The sequence below is a fragment of the Salmo salar genome, chromosome 21 (genome assembly GCF_965601325.2).
Source record: "Salmo salar chromosome 21, fSalSal1, whole genome shotgun sequence".
NCBI classification, from domain to species: Eukaryota; Metazoa; Chordata; class Actinopteri; order Salmoniformes; family Salmonidae; genus Salmo; species Salmo salar.
The window spans coordinates 3,248,468-3,272,324 of NC_138311.1; the positions used below are offsets into that span (position 1 = coordinate 3,248,468).

General features: G+C 40.4%; 1 protein-coding gene across 2 annotated transcripts in view; it reads left to right on the plus strand.

The window, feature by feature from the left end:
* LOC106581635 (dachshund homolog 1) overlaps positions 1–23,857 on the plus strand; it is a 386,583-nt gene that overhangs the window by 161,970 nt on the left and 200,756 nt on the right. For both annotated transcript variants that reach the window (XM_014163781.3, XM_014163783.3), the window contains exon 2: positions 20,381–20,496. In XM_014163781.3, the coding sequence (XP_014019256.1) occupies positions 20,381–20,496 (116 nt within the window). The remainder of the gene's footprint in view (positions 1–20,380; positions 20,497–23,857) is intronic.

The window sequence follows — 23,857 nt, forward strand, 5'->3', positions numbered from 1 at the left end:
GAGTACGCACAGTGCTCCGTTGACATTTCACAGAGATACGCTTGTTTTTGTGAGAAGTCTTTAAAGAAGAACAGGAACTTCGTACTAATATGAAAAGGGTATACTAATATATGAAAATGCTACATGGCATGTCTCAAAATCGACATCCATCTTACCTCTCTATTGTTTTATGTCCTCCGGATTTGAGAAGAAACATGACGACTTCAATGGTAAGCCTGTCAGGTAGCCTTAATACTCACACAGCATCCAAACCGCTTAGGGATTTCATCATGATGTCAATGGTGTCTTTAAAACATGGTTGTGATAGGAGAAAACTGAGGATGAATCACCAACATTGTAGTTACTTCACAATACTAACCTAAATGACAGAATGAAAAGAAGGAAGCCTGTATAGAATATAAATATTCCAAAACATGTACATATCCTTTTTGCAACAAGGCACTAAAGCACTACTGCAAAAATGTGGCAAAGCAATTCACTTTTTGTTCTGAATGCAAAGTGTTATGTTTGGGGCAAATCCAATACACCACATTACTGAGTACCACTCAGTATATTTTCAAACATACAGTAGTGATGGCTGTATCATGTTATGGGTATGCTTGTAATCGTTAAGGACTGAGGAGTTTTTCAGGATAAAAAAGCAACAGATTGGCCCCCCGAGTGTCGTAGTGGTCTAAGGCACTGTATCACAGTGCTTGAGGCATCAGAACAGACCTGGGTTTGATCCCAGGATGTGTTACAACCGGCCGTGACCGGGAGTCCCATAGGGTGGCGCACAATTGGCCCAGCATCGTCCGGGTTAGGGGAGGGTTTGGCCGGGGGGGCTGTACTTGGCTCATCGCATTCTAGCGACTCCTTGTGGTGGGCCGGGCACCTGCAGGGTGACTTCGGTCGTCAGTTGACTTCCGGATTGGTGCAGCTGGCTTCCGTGTTAAGCGGGCGGGTGTTAAGGAGCGCGGTTTGGCAGGTCATGTTTCGGCGGACACATGACTCAACCTTCGCCTCTCCCGAGCCCATTGGAGAGTTGCAGCGATGAGACAAGATCGCAATTGGATATGACAAAAAAAAAATTAAAAATCCTAGAGGAAAACCTAGTTCAGTCTGCTTTCTACAAGACATAGAGATGAATTCACTTTTCAGTAGGACAATAACCCAAAACACAAGGCCAAATTTACACTGGAGTTGCTTGCCAAGAAGACAGTGAATGGTCTGCTTAAAAATCTATGACAATTCCTGAAAATGGTTGTCTAGCAATGATCAACAACCCATTTGACAGAGTTTAATATTTTTTTAAAGAATAATAGGCAAATAATGCACTATCCAGATGTGGAAAGCTCTTAGAGACTTACCCAGAAAGACACAGCTGTAATCACTGCCAAAGGTGATTCTAACATGTATTGACTCAGGTGGTTGAATACTTATCTAATCAAGATATGTTAGTGTTTTATTTTTAATTTTTCCTACATATATTATAATTTTTCTTCCATTTTGACATTACAGATTGTTTTGTGTGGATCGCTGACAAAACAATTATAATTAAATCAATTTTAATCCCACTTTGTAACACAACAAAATGTGGAACATTTTTAAGTGGTGTGACGCAATGCTATTTTCCTGATTTATGACCACTTTTTATTCTCTTGCCTCCATTGATTTAGTCAACCTAATTTGGACCATCCTACAAATTAAGTCAAATAAAATGTTAATTGTCACATGCTTTGAAAACAGCAGGTGTGGACAGTGAAATGCTTACTTACGGCCCTTTCTAACAATGCAGAGAGAAATAAAATAGAGAAATAATAGAAAAGTAAAACACGTAATAATAAAAAGTAATAATAGATAAACAATGAGTAGCGATAACCTGGCTATCTATATACAAAGGGTACCAGTATCGAGTCGATGTGCAGGGGTACTAGGTAATTGAGGTAGATACAGTATGTACATATAACTAGGCATAAAGTGACAGTAAACAGTAGCAGCAGCATATGTGATGGGTCAAAAAAGTTAGCACAAAAATGGTCAATGCAGATAGTCTTGTAGCTATTTGTTTAACTACAGTATTTAACTACCTAATTTAGCAGTTTTATGGCTTAGGGGTATAAGCTGTTCAGGTTTCTGTTGGTTCCAGACTTCTTCCATTTGTACCGCTTGCCATGCAGTAGCATAGAGCTTTGTGTGGATGGAGTCTTTTGACAATTTTTAGAGCAGTCCTCTGACACCACCTGGTACAGAGGTCCTGAATGGCAAGAAGCTCAGCCGCAGTGACAGGTGCGAGTGTAGAAACTCCAATAAGTTTTGAACGTATTATGATAGAGACATGAGGTTTGGATCATTGGTTTTCTTATAGGATTATCTACGCAATTAACATATTATTTTACCCATTGGTCAAAATATGCATTTTTGATTGGTCACCCTTTGATTGGTCACCCTACCTGTGGGGCGGCAGGTAGCCTAGTGGTTAGAGCGTTAGACTAGTAACCGAAAGGTTGCAAGATTGAATCCCCGAGCTGACAAGGTAAAATAAATCTGTCATTCTGTCCCTGAACAAGGCAGTTAACCCACTGTTCCTAGGCTGTCATTGTAAATAAGAATTTGTTCTTAACTGACTTGCCTAGTTAAATAAAGGTAAAACATATATTTTTTTAAATGAACATACATTGCCTATTTTAATTGTATTTTGGAAAATAGGTTTTAGATCCCAAACAACTAAAATAAACAACATGACGGTATACTTAATTACTAAATTCCTTCCCATTACTATAAAGTTAAATGCTTCATTTGAGGGTGTATCCCCTCTACCAACAATCCTATCTTATCTGCAGGGAAGGTAAATTGCTTGTTGTTTCCTGTCCTTCAAACAAACACAGAGATAACCTCTTTGGGGAATTGCATGAATATTAGAGCAACTTGATTGAACTGAATCAGAAAATATAAATTCAGCACATTCAGACCTGGTGTTTCTATCTAAAACATTTTTTTTTCTCCCTTTGACCGCCGAGTCAGAAGGGTAGGAAGTGCGTTTTTGTTCTATCAATAGGACCTTGTTTCCATTGCTGGTATTGGTCACCACCTCAGCAAACCAATCAATGGGCGGCACTCTGCTATCACCAGGTGGAGAAATTAAAAATAAACCCCAGATAATCCCTCAGTTAAAAGGTTATGCGGGAGCGATAAAAACTATTTTGTTAATTTATTTACTTGCTGCTCTGCCGAGATAAAGAAAAGGAACAATTAGGGAATTCTAGGTGAGAGATTTTGAAAAGGGCAATGACATTGGGTTAATATTTTATAAGGCTTGATTGGCAGAGGCCTGGAGAGGGGAAGCTTTGTTTACACACGTAATGATTCACTCGCTTGTTTTGGCCGACCGGGTGGAAATGTAATAAATATCTCTCTCTGTTACTCCTTACCTTTCAGAGACATCAAACAGAACACAGAGATAAAAAGGTTAATGGCTCGATTTAAGCAACACAAAATAATAGTTTGGTAAACCTGACATCTTACTCACATAAAATTGACCCAGACTATGGCCTACATTGATAACCTAATCTGATGTCACTGTTAGATGATTTGTAAAGAAAAATTTGCTTACTTGGAGATAAAGACACCGTGCTCTGGTTTATATTGATTTCTAGCAGATCATAATCACTACATTTAATGTAATTTGCTGTAAGAATAATAATCACATCATTCACCGTAACAAGATCCTGTTCATTCGTAGCTGTTGTCGACTGGAAAAGTCCATAGGGCGGAGGTGCACTATTGCTCCATGAAATCTGAAAGACTCTGATGTGATATCTGATGTATTGTTGTTATAGAGTATCACCTCATGTCTGCTTTCTTTTAAAGGGGAGTGACAACATTAATTTAATTATTTGTCTTTTATTGCGTTGTTGCAGAGAAATTGGACTCGCACGGCAAAGTTAATAGTTCAGCCTTGTGTAATCTGATTGCCTGGGCAGCGAAGTGTGTTGGATAGTATCAGGTTCCGTGACGTTCGCTGTTTGGTCAACACAGACCCAGTCCATTAAAAAAAGTGTGGTGGTTCAAGTAAAGTTGAGCCACTATTTTCTTTTCACCATGGAAGCAAAACTGACAAAGGAGAGCCATTGAGAATTCCTCGATTCGTAACATATTTTACTGGCCCACGCCCCTGGGGTTGGTGACGTCCTATTTCATTTCCTAAACTGAAGCCAGAGATACAGTATGAGACCTCACTGATTGTGGAGCACACAAAAGGAGGAGTGGCTGTTAGTATTGGATGCTTAAAGTGTTTGTTATTGGACTCAAATTAAAGGGACCCTTCACCCACATTACAAAATGACTTACAGTGCCTTCAGAAAATATTCATACGCCTAGACTTATTCCACATTTTGCTGTGTTACAGCCTGAATTCAAAATTGATGAATTATATTTTCTCATTCATCTACACACAATACCCCATAATGAGAAAGTGAAAACATGTTTTTAGACAATTTATCACATTTTTGCATATTAAATACAGAAATATCTACTTTACATAAGTATTCACAGCCCTGAGTCAATACTTTGTAGAAGCACCTTTGGTGGCGATTACAGCTTTGAGTCATCTTGGGTATGTCTATATAAGCTTTGCACATCTGGATTTGGGTATTTTCTCCCATTCTTCCTTGCAGATTATCTTAAACTCTGTTAAATTAGATAGGAAGTGGCGGTGAACAGCAATCTTCAAGTGTTTCCACATATTTTCAACGGGATTCAAGTCTGGGCTTCAGCTGGGCCACTCAAGTGTTGCTTTGGCTGTATGCTTGGGTTCATTGTCCTGTGGGAACGTAAGTCTTCCCCCCCAGTCTAAGGTCGTTTGCATTCTGAAGCAAGTTCTCATCAAGGATTTGCCTGTATTTGGCTCCATTCATTGTTCCCTCTTATACTTACCAGTCTCCCAGTCCCTGCCGCTGAAAAGTATCCCCATAGCATGATGCTGCCACCACCATGCTTCACAGTCGGGATTGTGTTAGATGTGTGATGAACTGTACCTGGTTTTCTCCAGACATAGCGCTTTGCATTCAGGCCAAAGAATTACATTTTGTCTCATCAGACCACATAATATTTTGCCTTACAATCTCAGAGTCTGTAATGTGCCTTTTTGCAAACTCCAGGCATGCTGACATGTGCCTTTTTCTCAGGAGTGGCTTCCGTCTGACCACTCACCCATAATGCACCTATTGGTGAAGAGCTGTAGAGACCGTTGTCCTTTTGGCAGGTTCTCCCATCTCAGCCAAGGAACTCTAGTTCTGTCAGAGTGGTCATTGGGTTCTTGGTCACCTCCCTCACCAAGGTCCTTCTTGCCCGGTTGCTGAGTTTGGTCTGATGGCCAGCCCTAGGCAGAGTCTAGGTAGTTCCATATTTGTTCAATTTCCCAATGATGGAGACAACTCTGCTCTTGGAAACTTTCAACACTCTAGAAATGGTTTTATACCTTCCCCAGATATATGCCTCATCACAATTCTATCTCGGAGATCTACCGACTTCATGGTATAGTTTCTGCTCTAACATGTGCTATCGACTGTGGGACTTTATATAGACATGTTTTTATTTTCTAAATCATGTCCAAACAATTGAATTGGCAACATGTTGATTCCAATCAAGTTGTTGTAGAGACATCTCAAGTATGATCAAAGGAAATTGGATGCACCTGAGCACAATTTGGCATGTCATATCAAAGGGGTATGAATTCTTATGTAAATGAGACATTTCGGTATTTCATATTCAATAATTTCGCAAAAATGTCTAAAAACATGTTTTCACCTTGTCGTTATGGGGTATTGTGTGTAGATGGGTGAGAAAAAATGTATTTCATCCATTTTGAATTCAAGCTGTAACACAACAAAATGTGGAATAAGTCAAGGGGTATGAACACTTTCTGAAGGCAATGTACAGTGCCTTGCAAAAGTATTAATCCCCCTTGGCGTTTTTCCTATTTTGTTGCATTACAACCTGTAATTTAAATTGATTTTTATTTGGATTTCATGTAATGGACATACACAAAATTGGTGAAGTGAAATGTAAAAAATTACTTGTTTAAAAAAATTCGGAAAAATAAAAAACAGAAAAGTGGTGCGTGCATATATATTCACCCCCTTTGCTATGAAGCCCCTAAATAAGATCTGGTGCAACAAATTACCTTCAGAAGTCACATAGATTGCATACAGGTGGACTTTATTTAACAAATTAAGTGTCACATGATCTGTCACATAATCTCAGTATATATACACCTGTTATGAAAGGCCCCAGAATCTGCAACACCACTAAGCAAGGGGCACCACCAAGCAAGCGGCACCATGAAGACCAAGGAGCTCTCCAAACAGGTCAAGGACAAAGTTGTGTAGTGGTACAGATCAGGGTTGGGTTATAAAAATATCCAAAACTTTGAACACCCCACAGAGCACCATTAAATTTGTTATTAAAAAATTGAAAGAATATGGCACCACAACAAACCTGCCAAGAGAGGGCCGCCCACCAAAACCCACAGACCAGGCAAGGAGGGCATTAATCAGAGATGCAACAAAGAGACCAAAGATAACCCTGAAGAAGCTGCAAAGCTCCACAGCGGAGATTGGAGTATCTGTCCATAGGACCACTTTAAGCCTTACACTCCACAGAGCTGGGCTTTATGGAAGAGTGGCCAGAAAAAAAGCTTAAAGAAAAGAATAAGCAAATACGTTTGGTGTTCGCTATACGGCATGTGGGAGACTCCTCAAACATATGGAAGAAGGTACTCTGGTCAGATAAGACTAAAATGTAGCTTCATGGCCATCAAGGAAAATGCTATGTCTGGCACAAACCCAACACATCTCATCACCCCGAGAACACCATCCCCACAGTGAAGCATGGTTGTGGCAGCAACATCTTGTGGGAATGTTTTTCTTCAGCAGGGACTGGGAAATTCTTGAGGGAAACCTGTTTCAGTCTTCCAGAGATTTGAGACTGGAACAGAGGTTCACCTTCCAGCAGCACAATGACCCTAAGCATACTGCTAAAGCAACACTCGAGTGGTTTAAGGGGAAACATTTAAATGTCTTGGAATGGCCTAGTCAAAGCCCAGACCTCAATCCAATTGAGAATCTGTGGTATGACTTAAAGATTGCTGTACACCAGCGGAACCCATCCCAACTTGAAGGAGCTGGAGCAGTTTTGCCTTGAAGAATGGGCAAAAATCCTAGTGGCTAGATGCGCCAAGCTTATAGAGACATACCCCGAGAGACTTGCAGCTGTAATTGCTGCAAAAGGTGGCTATACAAAGTATTGACTTTGGGGGGTGAATAGTTATGCACGCTCAAGTTTTCAGTTTTTTTGTCTTATTTCTTGTTTGTTTCACAATAAAAAATATTTTGCATCCTCAAAGTGGTAGGCATGTTGTGTAAATCAAATGATATAAACCCCCAAAAAATCTATTTTAATTCCAGGTTGTAAGGCAACAAAAATAGGAGAAATGCCAAGGGAGGTGAATATTTTCACAAGCCACTGTATAGCCTGATAGCAGTCTATAGACAAGGAGAGAATGCAATCCACACTTTGGTTTTGCTTACCTAGCCACTGCCACCAACCGCTAATATAAAAAAACAAATTCATGATTGAATGAAAGGATATGTATCTGTAGGGATAGATACAGCACTTTCTTGATCAAACTAAAATTCAAATCACATTGAGTCTTTAGTTTAAACTATCTCTCCCTTCAATAATGCCCTACTTCTGATGAGTTTCTGTGCCAACCTATTTAGGAGTCAGCATCTGCAGCTTGACAAATAGCTCTTTTGTTTTGGGTCAGGTTGAGTTCCACTGTGGATCTACTGTAGAGTTGTACAGACCCAGTAGATCTACTGTAGGGCTGTACAGACCCAGTATATCTACTGTAGAGCTGTACAGACCCAGTAGATCTACTGTAGAGCTGTACAGACCCAGTAGATCTACTGTAGAGCTGTACAGACCCAGTAGATCTACTGTAGGGCTGTACAGACCCAGTAGATCTACTGTAGAGCTGTACAGACCCAGTAGATCTGCTGTAGGGCTGTACAGACCCAGTAGATCTACTGGAGAGCTGTACAGACCCAGTAGATCTACTGTAGAGCTGTACAGACCCAGTAGATCTACTGTAGAGCTGTACAGACCCAGTAGAAACATGAAAAGTATGCATATCCAATAGTGAGGTGCTGGACAGAAAAAAATGAATATATAACAAAAGTGATATCCACAACTCCACAGTGAATTAGAAATATATTAAATATATTAAATATAATAATTGTGACCGACCAGCTCAAATTGGATTTATGTAGCCAAATGTAGACCCAGAGCTACAAAATGGTTATATCACACACTGCATTTGAGGAACAATGGGAACGTAATTCTGCTTTGAAAGTTGATTAACTTGTAAAGACACTTTTGAAAAAATGGCCTTTGAATGTTTTGGTACCAAGTTAAGAGCTCTTCTTTGTCTACACCCATTCAGCGTCGTTCACACCCTCTTAAGCTTTAGCCCCACCCATCTCGTTTCGCTCTCGGAGCATTCAGAGCACACACTTGACGCTCCAGCCGATGATTATTGTCCTGCTGAAAAATATAAACTCTTTCCCAGGGTTAGGTTTTCAGAAGACTGAGATGGGTTTCCTCAGCCTTCAAATTAGTGGATTCAGCTATTTCAGCCACACTGGTTGCTTACAGGTGTATAAAATTGAGCACACAGCCATGCAATCTCCATAGTTAACATTGGTAGTAGAATGGCCTCACTGAAGAGCTCAGTGACTTTCAACATGGCACCGTCATAGGATGCCACCTTTCTAACAAGTCAGTTTGTCAAATTTCTGCCCTGCTAGGGCTGCCCCAGTCAAATGTAAGTGCTGTTATTGTGAAGTGAAAACATCTAGGAGCAACAACGGCTCAGCCACGAAGTGGTAGGCCACACAAACTTGCAGAACAGGACAACCAAGTGCTGAAGCGCGTAGCGTGTAAAAATTGTCTGTCCTCGGTTGGAAAACTTGGATGCCAGAAGAACATGACCTGCCCCAATGCATAGTGCCAACTGTACAGTTTGGTGGATAATAAATATTGGTCTGGGGCTCTTTATTTTAATGTTTTAATTTTTATAGGTCTGGGGCTGAAATCTTAATGCTACAGCATACAATGGCATTCTAGACAATTCTGTGCTCCCAACTTTGTGTCAACAGTTTGGGGAAGGCCCTTTCCTGTTTCAGCATGACAATGTCCCCGTGCACAAAGTGAGGTCCATACAGAAATGGTTTGTTGAAATCGGTGTGGAAGAACTTGACTAGCCTGCACATAGCCCTGACCTCAACCCCATCGAACACCTTTAGGATTAATTGTAAAGTCGTCTGCAAGCCAAGCCTAATCGGCCAACATCAGTGTCAGACCTCACTAATTCTATTGTGGATAAATGGAAGCATGTCCCCGTAGCAATGTTCCGACATCTAGACAAAAGCCTTCCTAGAAGAGTGGAGGCTGTTATTGCAGCAAAAAGGGGACCAAATCCATATTAATGCCCATGATTTTGGAATGAGCAGGTGTCCACATACCTTTGGTCATGTAGTGTATTTATTTTGATCTGGACAAATTCCCCACTCCCTACAAACATACCAATAACATGATGCTACCACCATAAGGGTTGTGTAGACTTTCAATAGGAACTTTTTGATTTGTCTAACACTTTTTTTGGTTACTACATGTATCCATATTAGTCATTTCATAGTTATGTCTTTGCTATTATTCTACAATGTAGAAAATAGTAAAAAATAAAGAAAAACCCTGGAATGAGTAGGTTTGTCCAAACATTTGACAAATAGTATATATATAAATATAGCAATTTATATTTTTCGTTCAGTCTTATATTTATATATATATATATATATATATATATATATATATATAAAGGCCATATATATATATATATATATATATATATATATATATATATATACATATATATATAGACTAAACAAAAAATATAAACTTAGCATGTAAAGTGTTGGTCCCATGTTTCATGAGCTGAAATAAAATATCCCAGAATTTTTCCATATGCACAAAAAGCCTATTTCTCTCAAATTGTGTGCACAAATTTGATTACATCCCTGTTAGTGAACATTTCTCCCTTGCCAAGATAATCCATCTATCTGACAAGTGTGGCATATCAAGAAGCTGATTATGCAGCATGATCATTACACAGGTGCACCTTGTGCTGGGGATAATAAAAGCCCACGCTAAAATGTGCAGTTTTGTCACACAACGCAATGCTACAGATGTCTCAATTTTTGGGGGAGCGTGCAATTGGAATGCTGACTGCAGGAATGTCCACCAGAGCTGTTTCCAGATAATTTAATGTTAATTTCTCTACCTCTAACGTTGTTTTAGAAAATTTGTCAATACGTCCATCCGGCCTCACAACCGCAGACCACGTGTAACCACGACATCCCAGGATTTCCACATCCGGCTTCTTCACCTGCTGGTTCGTCTGAGACCAGCCAACCAGACAGCTGATGAAATTGAAAATGAAAATGTATTTCTCTAATAAAGCCCTTTTGGGGGTAAAACTCATTCTGATTCCCAGTGGGTGGGCCTGGCTCCCAAGTGGGTGGGCCTATGCCCTCCCAGGTCCACCCATGGCTGCACCCCTGACCAGTCATGTGAAATACATAGATTAGGTTCTAATTTATTTACTTCAATTGACAAATTTCCTTATATGAACTCTAACTCAGTAAATTGATTAAATTGTTGCATGTTGCGTTCATATTTTTGTTCAGTATACATTTTTGCATGGGGTAATAGAAAATAATGGTTAACGTGACCAAATTCCATATGGAGAATTTACAGTCATGCTAAATCTAGCCTATTCTAATCTAAACTATGCTGAGATGCATGGTTATGAATTATGTCCCAGACAGTCTTCATGACTATGACCACAACCTGCAGTGGCCAAATGATATCTGTTTCAGACAATATCACGCATCCTATTTGGTTGTCATATAGCATTCACCACCAGTGCTGTGTAGTCCACTGCATCCCAAGCTGAAATGCTACCCCTCTAAATCATCAGACAGATCTTCTTCTAGCCGATCTAAATATTACTTCCTCTAAACTGTTATTTTCTACCGGCACCCACATCCTCTGGTCTCCTCTGGGCCATCAGATCCAAAGTTGCTGTAAGTTTTTCTTTGTTTGAAAAAATCATTTTACCCATCACATGCCGTCTATTGAGGTCTTTCATAAATAATTCAGACTGAGTACAAGTGAAAGTGATGACAACAAAACTGTCTGCGATCTCTCCCTCTCATAAGATCAAAGAGATAGTGGCTCTGTAGAAATGGGAATTACATTTCCAGATGTCCCCAGGTTGAACGGACACTCATTTCAGCTCTCTGTCCCCCCCCCCCCCCCCCCCGTTAGGTTGCATAGAGGTAAATAAACCTCCCATAAAGGACTGAATATATTAAACTGCTGAGACGGTCTGAACTGACACACTGCACTGACAATTAAATCATTGTGGAAATGTCAATTGAGTTCAACCTCTACTCCTGTTGTTTGAGCATAAAACCTATTTTCTCAAAAGTAAGTAAATGCCATACTGCTGTTGATACTCTTTAAGAAAAAGGGTTCCAAAAGGGTACTTTGTCTGTCTCAAATGATAATCCTTTTTGGTTCCAGATAGAATTGTTTTGGGTTCCATGTAGAACCCTTTCTTCAGAAGGTTCTACATGGAACCCAAAAGGGTTCCACCTGGAACCAGAAATTGTTCTTCAAAGGGTTTTCCTATGGGGACAGCCAAATAACCCTTTTAGCTTCTAGATGGTGCCTTTTTGTCTAAGAATGTAAATTTGAGGAGACGATTCCATCCACATTTTTTTTACACATCTCGATGATGTGATAAAATGCTATGTCTGCTAACTGGTCACCTATATAAGTGAAATATTTTCCGGCATGGGGAAGGGAACAGTACTGGTGCTTAAAATTTACTTTTGTCACTGAAATAATGCATGAAGCCAATATGTCAGCAGTGTCAGGACTTATCAATTTTACTTCTCCACTAAAGACACCTCTTCGCTCCTCATCCCATAAGGGAATGGGCCTAATAAAATCACTGTGCCTTATAAAATCATGTGCCTTATAAAATCACATATAGCATGTATGTTAATAACTGTTCAATGGATGTAGGTGTGTGTGTGTATATGAATCGGTGTGTGAGGGAAAAGTGAGGGATGGTGAATATGTATAGGAAGGTGGGAGAGAATGGGTGTGTGTATGCATGCGGTATATGTTGGGCTGGTATGAATGACAATGGATGGATAGATGGGTGTAAGTGGGTCAGATGAAGGGAGGGTGAAAAAAGATGGGAGGTTGGGACAAGCATAGCTTGGGTGGGGTAAAGGGGGAAGAAAAATGGGAGGTGGAGAGGGATAGGTTTGGCTTGGGAAAGAGAGAAGGAAGGATTTAATTATACTACAATGTAATTGTTATTATTTCCGTGACTTGCAAATCTGCTGTAAAATGAATAAGAGTTCTGGACAGATTGGAAGAAGATGTCGAGTCATTATTCCTTGTTTGTCATTATAGCTAACATTCAATGGTGGTTGTTGGTGAGAGTGAAGAGGGGCTCTATCTGAGGGATTGGGATGAGATTACTGGCAGGGCATCAGACACTTCTCTGAAGTACTGTAGGTATGTGGCCTCAACTCACCTCACTTCAGTCTCTCGGTGGACCCACTCTCCCTAAGTAGACCCCCACCAGCCACTATACTTTAATTTAATTTACAAGGTAAAAAAACGCTCCAATGTATGTACACTGACAAAATCCCCAGACTTTTTGTACATTAGGAGAGGAGTTGGAGTTTAAAAGCCCTAAAAAGGCATAGCGCCTCAAAGTACAAAGTGCTTTATGTTTTTTGTGTGTTCTATTAAATGGGTCTTTATATAAATAATGGGGCCAATATGTGACATAGGGATCAACATTTCTAAATGGTTTGAAACAAAAATAAAAGATTTTCATGCAGTTCCATATGTGTACTTTGAGGAATAAAATGTAATTTATGCAAATTGACCCATAACTTCACCTATACAACAACAGAGACCTAGGACAGGGTTTACCAACCTTGGTCCTCAGGACCCCAAGGGGTGCACGCTTTGGTTTTTGCCATAGCACTACACGGCTGTTTCAATTAATCAACTAATCAGCAGTGTTAAGGCACAAACCAAAACGTGCAGTCCTTGGGGTCCCGAGTTTGGAAAACGATGGCCTAGGACTATACATCCTTAAAGCAGGGTTCATACAGACATTGGCAAGTCAAATTCAAGGAATTTCAGGGACATTTTAATGCACTTCATTGTAATTTTCAAGGACCTCAATGTTATACAATTGTATAATTTATATAATTGTAGGTATAGAGCCTAATATAGAACCCCCCTCCCCCAAAAAGCATGCAAAAAGTGTAAAAGAAAAAGTAGGCCATTACCACTTTAGGCCTTGATATTCAAAGTATTATTACATTCTATAATGTTTGAGAATAATGTGGACATTGTCTGACTAAATAGATTGGATGCATGCATGGCGATCTTTCTGTAGCCTATGTGGCGACGCAGGCACACATAATGAGGCCGTTAATAGCGTTATCATTAATCTCACTGTCGCTGTTTTTATAACGAGAAAGTGACCAAAAACCAGGTAACTTTTTTAATGGAAGGATGTGTATGGAAGGCCAAGTTGAAGCCAACATTAGATGTTGTTTTCCTAATAATAACCGCACATCATTTTACCGCAACAGAGTAGGTCAACACTCTTCAATCACAAAAACTGATCAAAGATGAACTCACAGGATAATTTATAAATTGGCTACAATAATTACAAGGACTTTTCAACCACCAAATTGAGGTAGGCCTATTCCAGTGCTTGGATATCTGAGCTCCAAATGCAAGTTCAAATAGGCTACTTCAAGACTCTTGTATTTTTTTTAAATTGCAGGTGTAACATGCAATAGAACATGTATTTGTCATGCTATTTCATTACCAATTCATATTGTGAATAAGCCCACTAGGCTATGTCATTTGTTGTCATTATATCCAGGGCAATTCATTAGAAGAGCGTTGGGTGTTGCGCTATAGTCTATTCTACACAATTGCACACAGTAGACTCGGTGTCCAATCCGAGTAACAAAAACATATGAAAACATGAACTCATTACCTTTATGCTTTATCTGTTAAATCTAACGAGAGCCTGCTGTAAATCAAGCAGATGATCAACCTCAATTCGCTAGGGATATTAAATCCAACGTGGATCCAGGCACAACTGTCTTCACCGGCATAACGAATGATACACCAACATATTCTGGACATTCCTCACAAACACCTTTTTTAAAGCACTTGGGATGTTGTTACATTGCATGCACTATCACAACAGCTGTTAATCACTTGACTGTCATTCGGAACAGTCCTTCCTGGATGAGATGATGATATGTGAAACTATCACGATGTAATTAAACAGCTCTACTCCAAATGCACATCCAACAAGTATTATGCATCATTATTGAAGAACCACGTTAATGACAGTATCAATTTTAGGCTTTAAGTATCAAGGTATGCTGACTCTTTCGGTTAGAAGCATTCCATTTTTCTATTGCATTTATTATTTTGGATTTGTGTGCCCATGAAAACTGTTTTCATCACATAACACTACATTTCTGAGATCTCTATACAAACAACTGCCCGACAGCTAGATCCAGGATTGTTACAGGGTTCAAGTTAAATGCTTAATTTAACTGATTAATGCGTAATATATGATATAATGACAATTTACACTGCCATAAATGCAAGGACAGAAAAGTAAAACATTTTGTCACACGATTTTGGACAATTCCGTCAAGACACCAACCATGATCAAGGGTTAAAGATTTTAAATCAACTTGTGAATGTTATTGCATATAGATATAACCCCCTTGTATCTTAATGTAATGACATGGATTTCTTTTTGCCAGATAACTTTGAATTTATACAAGTAAAGACCAACAAAATCCTACTTATTGCATGGAATGTGCACGAGCTTCATGATGGGAATACAAAGCAGCATATGGTTCTTGAACACTTGAAGAGATTGTCAGCAGATGTGGTTTTCCTGCATTTCAAAAAAGGAAATGTTTAATATTTAACACTGGAACCGCTAAAGCAGTCTCTTTTTTAAAGTCTTGACTTTTCCTAAATAAGTCTATGTAACGCACTGTCGGTGTTAGAATCTTAATATCATAAACAGAACTGGAGTCATAACCAGTTTTAGGAGGGCATGTCATTTTCTTGTGGTTTCCCGTTGCCCCCCCCCACCCCCTCACCCCCTTCTCCCGAAGAACGATGCATAATTATGAAATCACCAATTGTGAATGAATAACAGGGTGGGCCATTCTATTGTATTTATCTGTTCGAATTATAATTTCAAAATGGTATGTACCCTATATCAGTCCACCGATTCCAAACAGTTTTATCAATCTACTCTGGCCTACTTGGAGCAGGCTACACAGTGAGAGCGTGAGTAATTGTACATGCTGAACAGCTTTCAATATCTTTGAAAAGACCTGCTGCAGGTGTCAGAGAAGGTGGTGATGAGGCTTGTGGAACCTTATGTTGGCAAGGGAAGAAATGACACCATGGACAATGTTGCTTGCAAAGAAAAGAAGCATAACCGGTGTTGTGCCAGTGTTTAGCCTACATTTCACTGATCTTAGTAGCAGTACGCATTTTTGTCTGCAGTTTTCGGTTTGGCTATTTGTTTCTAGTGTATGTGGCGGTTCTAGCTTGTATGGTGCCCTGGCGAACCCCCCCTTTCAGCACCCGCGCCCGCCTGCACCCGGGGGCACCCGGTGCCGGCAAGATGCCGCCCTAGGCCGCTGCCCATGTTGCCCGTACCTAAATTCGCTACTGATTTGAATTAGTCTATAAATAAATATATTTGCCAAAATTCGTCATATCTCCCATATCTTATTCGACTAGTATAGTGTAAGGATAATAATTCAGCCATAGTTGTTCGACTATAGCCACAAAATTAAGGACATTAGAAATGCCATTATTGGTTTTGTGCTGATTTTCACTATTTGTCAAGGCCACTTGGCACTTATAATGATGTTTAGGCTACTGATATTTTTGTCATTTGACCATGCTTCTTGCATGCTTCATCTTGGTGGTTGGAGTATTTAATTTATTTTGTCATTATAAAAATAAGCTGTTACCTTCTTCCCACACATATGCTTTCTATTTCATAGTTGTAACAAAGGCACTCAATGAATAAAATTGATTGAACACTTGAAAATAAAAATGGTGTTTTTTAGTTTTTGCATATAGCTTAAAGTAACATAAACAAATAAAAATGCTATTGTGTATTTTAAATAAAATACAAATTGTATATTGATGTTAAGCCAATGCCTTCATAAACACAACCACATTATATATATTTTTATAGCATACATGAAATGTATTAATTACACTGTTAGAATGTTGCAGTCAGAATGACTTGAGGCTCAACGGGTCTAGTGTTAAAGAGGAGCTGGGTTGGAGAGACCTATGCTGCCACCTACTGTGGTAACAGCAGAGGTGTAGGCATCCTGATGAATAAGAATACACCCTTTTCCCTTATATACCAGCACACCGACCAAGAAGGACATTTTCTAATGTTAAATTGTACTTTACATGGTGCAAAATACACATTGATTTCATTGTATATCCCAAAAGGGTCAAATCTGGTGTTTTTATATATAATTCAAGCTATATTATATAAAATCCAGAGAATAACTATTATTTTAGCAGATTACCTAAATCATACTTTCAGTAGCAATGACAGACGTATAAAAAAAAGGCAAATTCAAGGAACCTCCAAAGAGGTTGAAACATTTCATCTCTACAAATAATTTACAGAACACCTGGAGATTATTATTCCCAACTACAAAATACTACTCCTTTTTTTCTCAAAGTAAGAAAAGCTATTCAAGAATTGGGACAACACCAGACTTTCCGCTCTGGAGAGAAGGCGCAGGATTAACGAGCCACGTTGCCTTTACTGTGGACAGTCTGGACATTTCCGGGCCTCCTGTCCCGAGCTGATGGGAGAACGGGATGACTCATCAGTAAACGGGAGAATACTGGCGAGTCATATACAGTCTCCAGCTGCCAACATGACATGCACCTTGCTTCCGGCCAACATGCGGTGGGACAATGGGCAGTTGGACATTTCTGCTTTCATAGACTGTGGGGTTACCGGCTGTTTTCTGGATCTAACATTAGCTCGCCAACAGAGGCTGCCACTCACTAAACTGGACACTCCGTTGTTGGTCACTGCACTGGATTTTCAACCCCTAGGGTCTGGGAAGGTGAAGCAACTCACCATGCCTATTCAGCTACTAGTTCTGGATGACCATGTGGAGCTTATCCAGTTTCATCTGGTGGACTCTGATGAGCTTCCCCTGGTTCTTGGACATCCGTGGCTTTCCACCCATAATCCTCAGATTGACTGGCCTTCAGGAAGAGTTCTGGGATGGAATCCATCATGCCAGTTCACTTCCAGCAGCTCTCTCCAGACCTTTCCGGTCCTGCTCGTCTGGAGACTTCCGACTCTAGTGTTCCTCTGGCTGGGAGTTACAAGCCTGATCTTTCCCGCATACCTCAGGATTACTGTGATTTGGGTCAGGCCTTCAGCAAACAAAGGGCCAGCAAACTACCTCCTCACAGTCCCTATGATTGTGCCATAAACCTCCTGCATCCAGGCCAGATGGTCTGGCTTCTCTACTAGGGACCTGCGTCTATGCATATAATCTAGGAAGTTGGCACCCCGGTACATTGGGCCATTCAAGATTATACGGTGCATCAATCCAGTGGCCTACCATCTTCATCTTCCCTGGTCCATGAGGGTTCATCCCACCTTCCACATCTCCAGACTCAAGCCTGTGGTGTTCAGTCCTCTGGTTCTGGCCACTCGGCCTCCACCTCCGCCTCGCATGATAGTGGGACAGCCAGCCTACACGGTGCGAGGCATCCTCTCCAGCCATCAGATCCGGCGGGGGACTCAGTATCTCATGGACTGGGAGGGTTACGGCTCTGAGAAACGGTCCTGGGTTCCGGCCTGGGACATTTTGGACCCCAGACTCATTCGGGACTTCCGTCGACGTTCAGCTAACCATGGTGGAACGTCGGATGCCGTTCCTTGGGGGGGGGGGGGGGGTTAGAGGTCACAGGTTAGAGGTCATCATGGAGTGTAATCCCTGAGGGTGCCACTGGAAGGCACCTTTATGGTTCTAGTGTCCAGGTGAGCCTGATTGGGATTATTGGGTTCACCTGGTTTAGGACTATTTAGGACTCTATGGAACTGGGCCGGTTGCTCAGGTCTCTTGTCTTATTTTGTATTGTACTCATGTGCACTTGCTTTTTTTTTTTTTTCTGTGACTACTTCAGTAAACATTCTGTATTTACCCTCACCTCTGCCTGCTGTGTTTCTCTGCGCCTGGGTTTGAGTTCGTACTAGAGTTATTGTCACAGTTTCCGTTTTGTTTGTACAGCTTGCTTGGTCCATTGTTTCAAGTCATTCTGGTTCACACTGACCATGTGCAATGCCATAAGAATCGTCCTCCTGAAAGTAGTCCATCACAGCTTTTTCCCACTGACCTTTGTCGATAGCGCCTGATAAATTCAGGGCAGCAATGCTTTTGAGAGCAGTAGCAACACATTTGCAGTTCTCCATGGCTAACACTATATCTTTAGAAAAAACTGCAGTAGAAATGATTGCACATAATGAACAGCTCAGTTTATAGACAGAAGATGCTACACAGCAATCCAATCCATAACTCATCTCTCGGCATATCCAGCCCATTCATTATCTCAGCCAATCATGGCTAGCGGGAAGGTTCCTGACATTTTCTGTGGCTAAACGAACTAGGCTCGTAATTTAACAACTTTCTTCGTATTTACAGATTACATACACATTTTTTTTAAGGCACAGGAAAGTTCAAATGTTCCAGGTATTTCTGCCAAAAAACGAGTTTTGAGAAAAAAATCTAATAAATATTAAAATGTCTTTCCTGTAAAGTCGTGACTTGTGACATACGCCTAGTTTCCTGAAACAAGTCACATATTATTACGATTCAACCCCGTAGACTTTTTGTAACTATAACTAATCCAACTAGAGTAGATATCGATTGTGATACTTATTAATAAGTGACTGAGTAAGATATGGGGGAAATACATACCCAGGGTACATCAGCCCAGCTCTGAAGGCTTTTTCTGCTTCTACAACAGTAAGCCAGAGAAGTAATTTATCACTTCCAAGTCTGTGCCCCTTCTCGTTTGCAGTAATAAAAGGGGGCCCATCAGAAACGTCCAACAGGTCTGAATCACCAAATCACCTCGTCTCTCCACCACCTCCAAGCTACGGCGTCACATTAAATCAAGCAAGAGGAACATTTCCCAAGGCAGCCAGTGGCTTTTAATTTCCTGAAGAACCTTAAAATATCATTCATTACCAGAACTACACATACATATTTCTTTTTTCAAAGTCCCATAAATCAATAGTGTGGCCTGACTGTAATAATTATAACAGGTTAACATGTAATTTCCAGGCTGAGAGGGCTGCCAGAATGCAGAGGCAATGGCTAAGTTTTAGTATATGCAAACGAGGGTATTCAAATAGTGTGCTGGGATATTAATACACGGGAGCAGGTAACGAGGTACGGCCGATGAATTATGCATCAAAAAGGGGTTGATCTTCAATAAAGCAAAGAATTTCAGCATGTAATCTAATTAGTTATGGGAAGTCTATTATGTTGGAGCGGCATATAGCAACTGTCCTTGAAAAGGGAATTTATTTACAGTACCATGTTGTGTTGGCTTTCTGGAATGGAAATGCATCCTGGAGTGGTCCAAAATGTTAACACCTTACACCCTCTCTTTCTCCCCCTCTCACTCTCTCCCCTTCTCTCATCCCCACTCCTCCATCTCTAATCCCTCTTTATTTCTACGTCTTTCTTCATCCATCTTTCTTCCTACATCTTTCTCTATCTCCCTCATCTCTATATGTCTTCATCCATCTCAGTTGTTATCCTTCTTACCTCTTCCTCCCACCTGTCATCTTTCTCTGTAACGTCTCTCTTTTTCACCCTCTTTCACTTGCCAATCTCTCTTTACTCATCCCCTCTTGTCTCTCTCATCTCCACCGGTCTACACCTGCTTATCCCGTCCCTCTTAAATCCTCCCTTTCCATCATTCTCTTGGACTTTTTAGGGTGGAGTGGGAGAGGTTTCACAGAAGGGTATTGGGGTGTTATTAGGTAAGTCTCAATAGAAAACATCAAAAGTTAAAGCCCTTTCTCTTCTGTCTCTTCCAGCTCCAGACCAGGCAGACCTCCTAAGAGGAGCCAGAGTGTGACATCACCAGAGAACCCACACATCATGCCACACTCTGTCCCCGGTCTCATGTCCCCTGGAACATTCCCATCCTCAGGTATGTACTGTAGTTACACACAAACAGACAGGCATATACATAAACACATGCGTTTGCATATGCTCAATATATATACAAACACACATTTGTACTCTTACACACACGCTAAGTGTTTACACACAAACACACACTCGCCAATGAAACAATCCTCCATACCCTCAACTTCCCCATAGCACTCCCTGCCTCCCTCTAATTTGTCCTCTTAATGGCAAGCAGAGCGAAGTGACACATGCAAACACACCACTACCAGACAACCATCAGACAACCAAGCCGCTCATTTAAACTCTTTTACAAAAAACTGATCCTAAACTCAGAGAAAGAGAGAGAGACCGAGGGAGATGCCATTCCAATAAATTGTAGTGGCATCCTTTTCTCTCTGATTATTTTCAGTAGATATTGCGTTTCGCCTTGAGAGCATTCTAATTAGTGTGATTAAATCCACTTCACTGGTGTATGTACATAGGCATGGTTGATGCTAAAGTAAGCGTTATCACCACAAGAATCAACAACAACCGTTTGTTCCCAAATGCACCCCCGGGCGAGTCTTATTGCAGCTAATGCTTTTGTTCTGTTTGTTGCTGGTTGCATTGTGACGGCTTTGATGTAAGTGCTCTGATTTACATTTTTTCCCCCTTCTTTTCCTTTTTCCTTCTTTACTAATATTGTACCGTCATTAGGGTTTTCTTAACTTCTTTGTGATCTGGGGGCAGTATTGAGTAGCTTGGATGAATAAGGTGCCCAGAGTAAACTGCCTGCTACTCAGGCCCAAAAGCTAGAATATGCATATAATTAGTAGATTTGGATAGAAAACACTCTGAAGTTTCTAAAACTGTTTGAATGATGTCTGTGAGTATAACAGAACTCATATGGCAGGCAAAAACCGGAGAGAAAATCCAACCAGGAAGTGGGAAATCTGAGGTTAGTAGTTTTTCAAGTGATTGCCTATCCAATATATAGTGTCTGTGGGGTCATATTGCACTTCCTAAGGCTTCCACTAGGTTTCAACAGTCTTTAGAACGTTGTTTCAGGCTTCTACTGTGAATGGGGAGAGAATAAGAGCTGTTTGAACCAGTGGTCTGGCAGAATGCAATGAGCTAAGTCACGCGCACGGCCGTGGAGCGAGCTGAGTTCCTTTTCATTTAAAAAAGACAAAGGAATTGTCCGGTTGGAATATTATTGAAGATTTATGATAAAAACATCCTAAAGATTGATTCTATACATCGTTTGACATGTTTCTACGAACTGTAATATAACTTTTTTGACTTTTTGTCTGAACTTAGTGCTTGCGCATTGTGCATTTGGAATAGTGAACTGAACACGCAAACAAAAAGGAGGTATTTGGACATAAATATGGACTTTATCGAAACAAAACAAACATTTATTGTGGAACTGGGATTCCTGGGAGTGCATTCCGATGAAGCTCTCACGTGAGAGCGCGCCACTGAGCTCATGTCATTTTCTCACTCATCTACTTCCAGGAGCTCTTATTTTCTCCCCATTCACAGTAGAAGCATGAAACAACGTTCGAAAGACTGTTGACATCTAGTGGAAGCCTTAGGAAGTGCAAAATGAACCCTAAGTCACTGTATACTGTATAGGCAATCACTTGAAAAACTACAAACCTCAGATTTCCACACTTCCTGGTTGGATTTTTCTCAGGTTTTTGCCTGCCATATGAGTTCTGTTATACTCACAGACATCATTCAAACAGTTTTAGAAACTTCAGTGTTTCACTAATAATATGCATATCCTACCTTCTGAGCCTGAGTAGCAGGCAGTTTACTACGGGCACGCCTTTCATCCGGACATCAAAATACTGCCCCCTACCCTAGAGAAGTTAATTCTATGTAAAACACTTGTATCTTATATCAACGTTTATGATGAGTATTTCTGTAAATTGATGTGGCTCCCTGCAAAATCACTGGATGTTTTGGAGGCAAAACATTTGCTGAACATAACGCGCCAATGTAAAATGAGATTTCTGGATATAAATATGAACTTTATCGAACAAAACATACATGTATTGTGTAACATGAAGTCCTATGAGTGCCATCTGATGAAGATCATCAAAGGTTAGTGATTCATTTTATCTCTATTTCTGCTTTTTGTTACTACTCTCTTTGGCTGGAAAATGGCTGTATGTTTTTTGTGACTAGGCGCTGACCTAACATAATCATATGGTATGCTTTCGCCGTAAAGCCTTTTTGAAATCAGACACTGGGGCTGGATTAACAAGAAGTTTATCTTTAAAATGGTGTATAATACTTGTATGTTTGAGGAATTTAAATGATGAGATTTCTGTTGTTTTGAATTTGGCGCCCTGCAATTTCACTGGCTGTTGTCAAGGCGGGACGCTAGCGTCCCACATATCCCAGAGAGGTTTTAACTCTTATTTTTGCTGTATTAAACCAAGCAGAAAGAAACCGTGACAACTACAGTACATACAATTTGCTATGTTTTCTCTGCAACCTTACACGTTTGCCTCCAAGATTTTGCTGCACTCGAGTAGTTCTGATAAGCTTCCTACTTTACGTACGTACACATTTTCTCATCTCTCAAAAATAGCGTGGGAGTGCGTTTTCTTCTTTCTTTCAAAGCCAAAAAAAAAACATGCATCTGAGAAGTGTTTAAAATTCAATAGCAGACACAAATGGGCAACATCCTTAATAATGGAGGCTCACAGATCAACGCCCAGCATTGAACTCTGGGAGTGTGGTGATGTCACAGACTCTATGTGTCTTGTTTGGAATGGGGGGGGGGGGGGGGGACTCAACGGCTATTTGGAACAGCAAAGATGAGAAAGCCATGGTTTTATTTTGTGGAACATAAAGCAACAGAAAAGCCTTTTGATATCCCTCCCCTTTAAGCCTGGAGGGAGTCTATGATCTTGACATTTAGTCAGGGTATTCAGAGGAGAGAGATAAAGTAATAGAGGTTTTTTTGTTGGTGCAGCTGCCTTTCTGTTTGTGGCTGCAAAAGCCAAGATGGCTGAACTTTCTCCCTAACTGGCTTCTGTGGTTTGATTATTGTACATATTTAAGAACAAGTCCGTAACAAAGTTATCACAATTTACACTTCAAAAGGATGCAAAGTGATCATTTAGATAAGTCTTCTTTTTTACTAGCAATGGAACACACGTTTTCGCATGTGTCCGAACACATTAATCGATCCATCACAAAACTGACACACTGCAAACTGTCGTGAATGGTTATGGCAGGTGGCACGTCATACTCCCCCCAGCACCAAAACGGCTTCAAAACCAATGGATCCCCTTTAAAAAGCATTACCCAAATATTTGGTTATTCCATGCACTGGATAACACACTGCGCCGTTAACACGTGCAGCAAAAAAAAGAAAAACA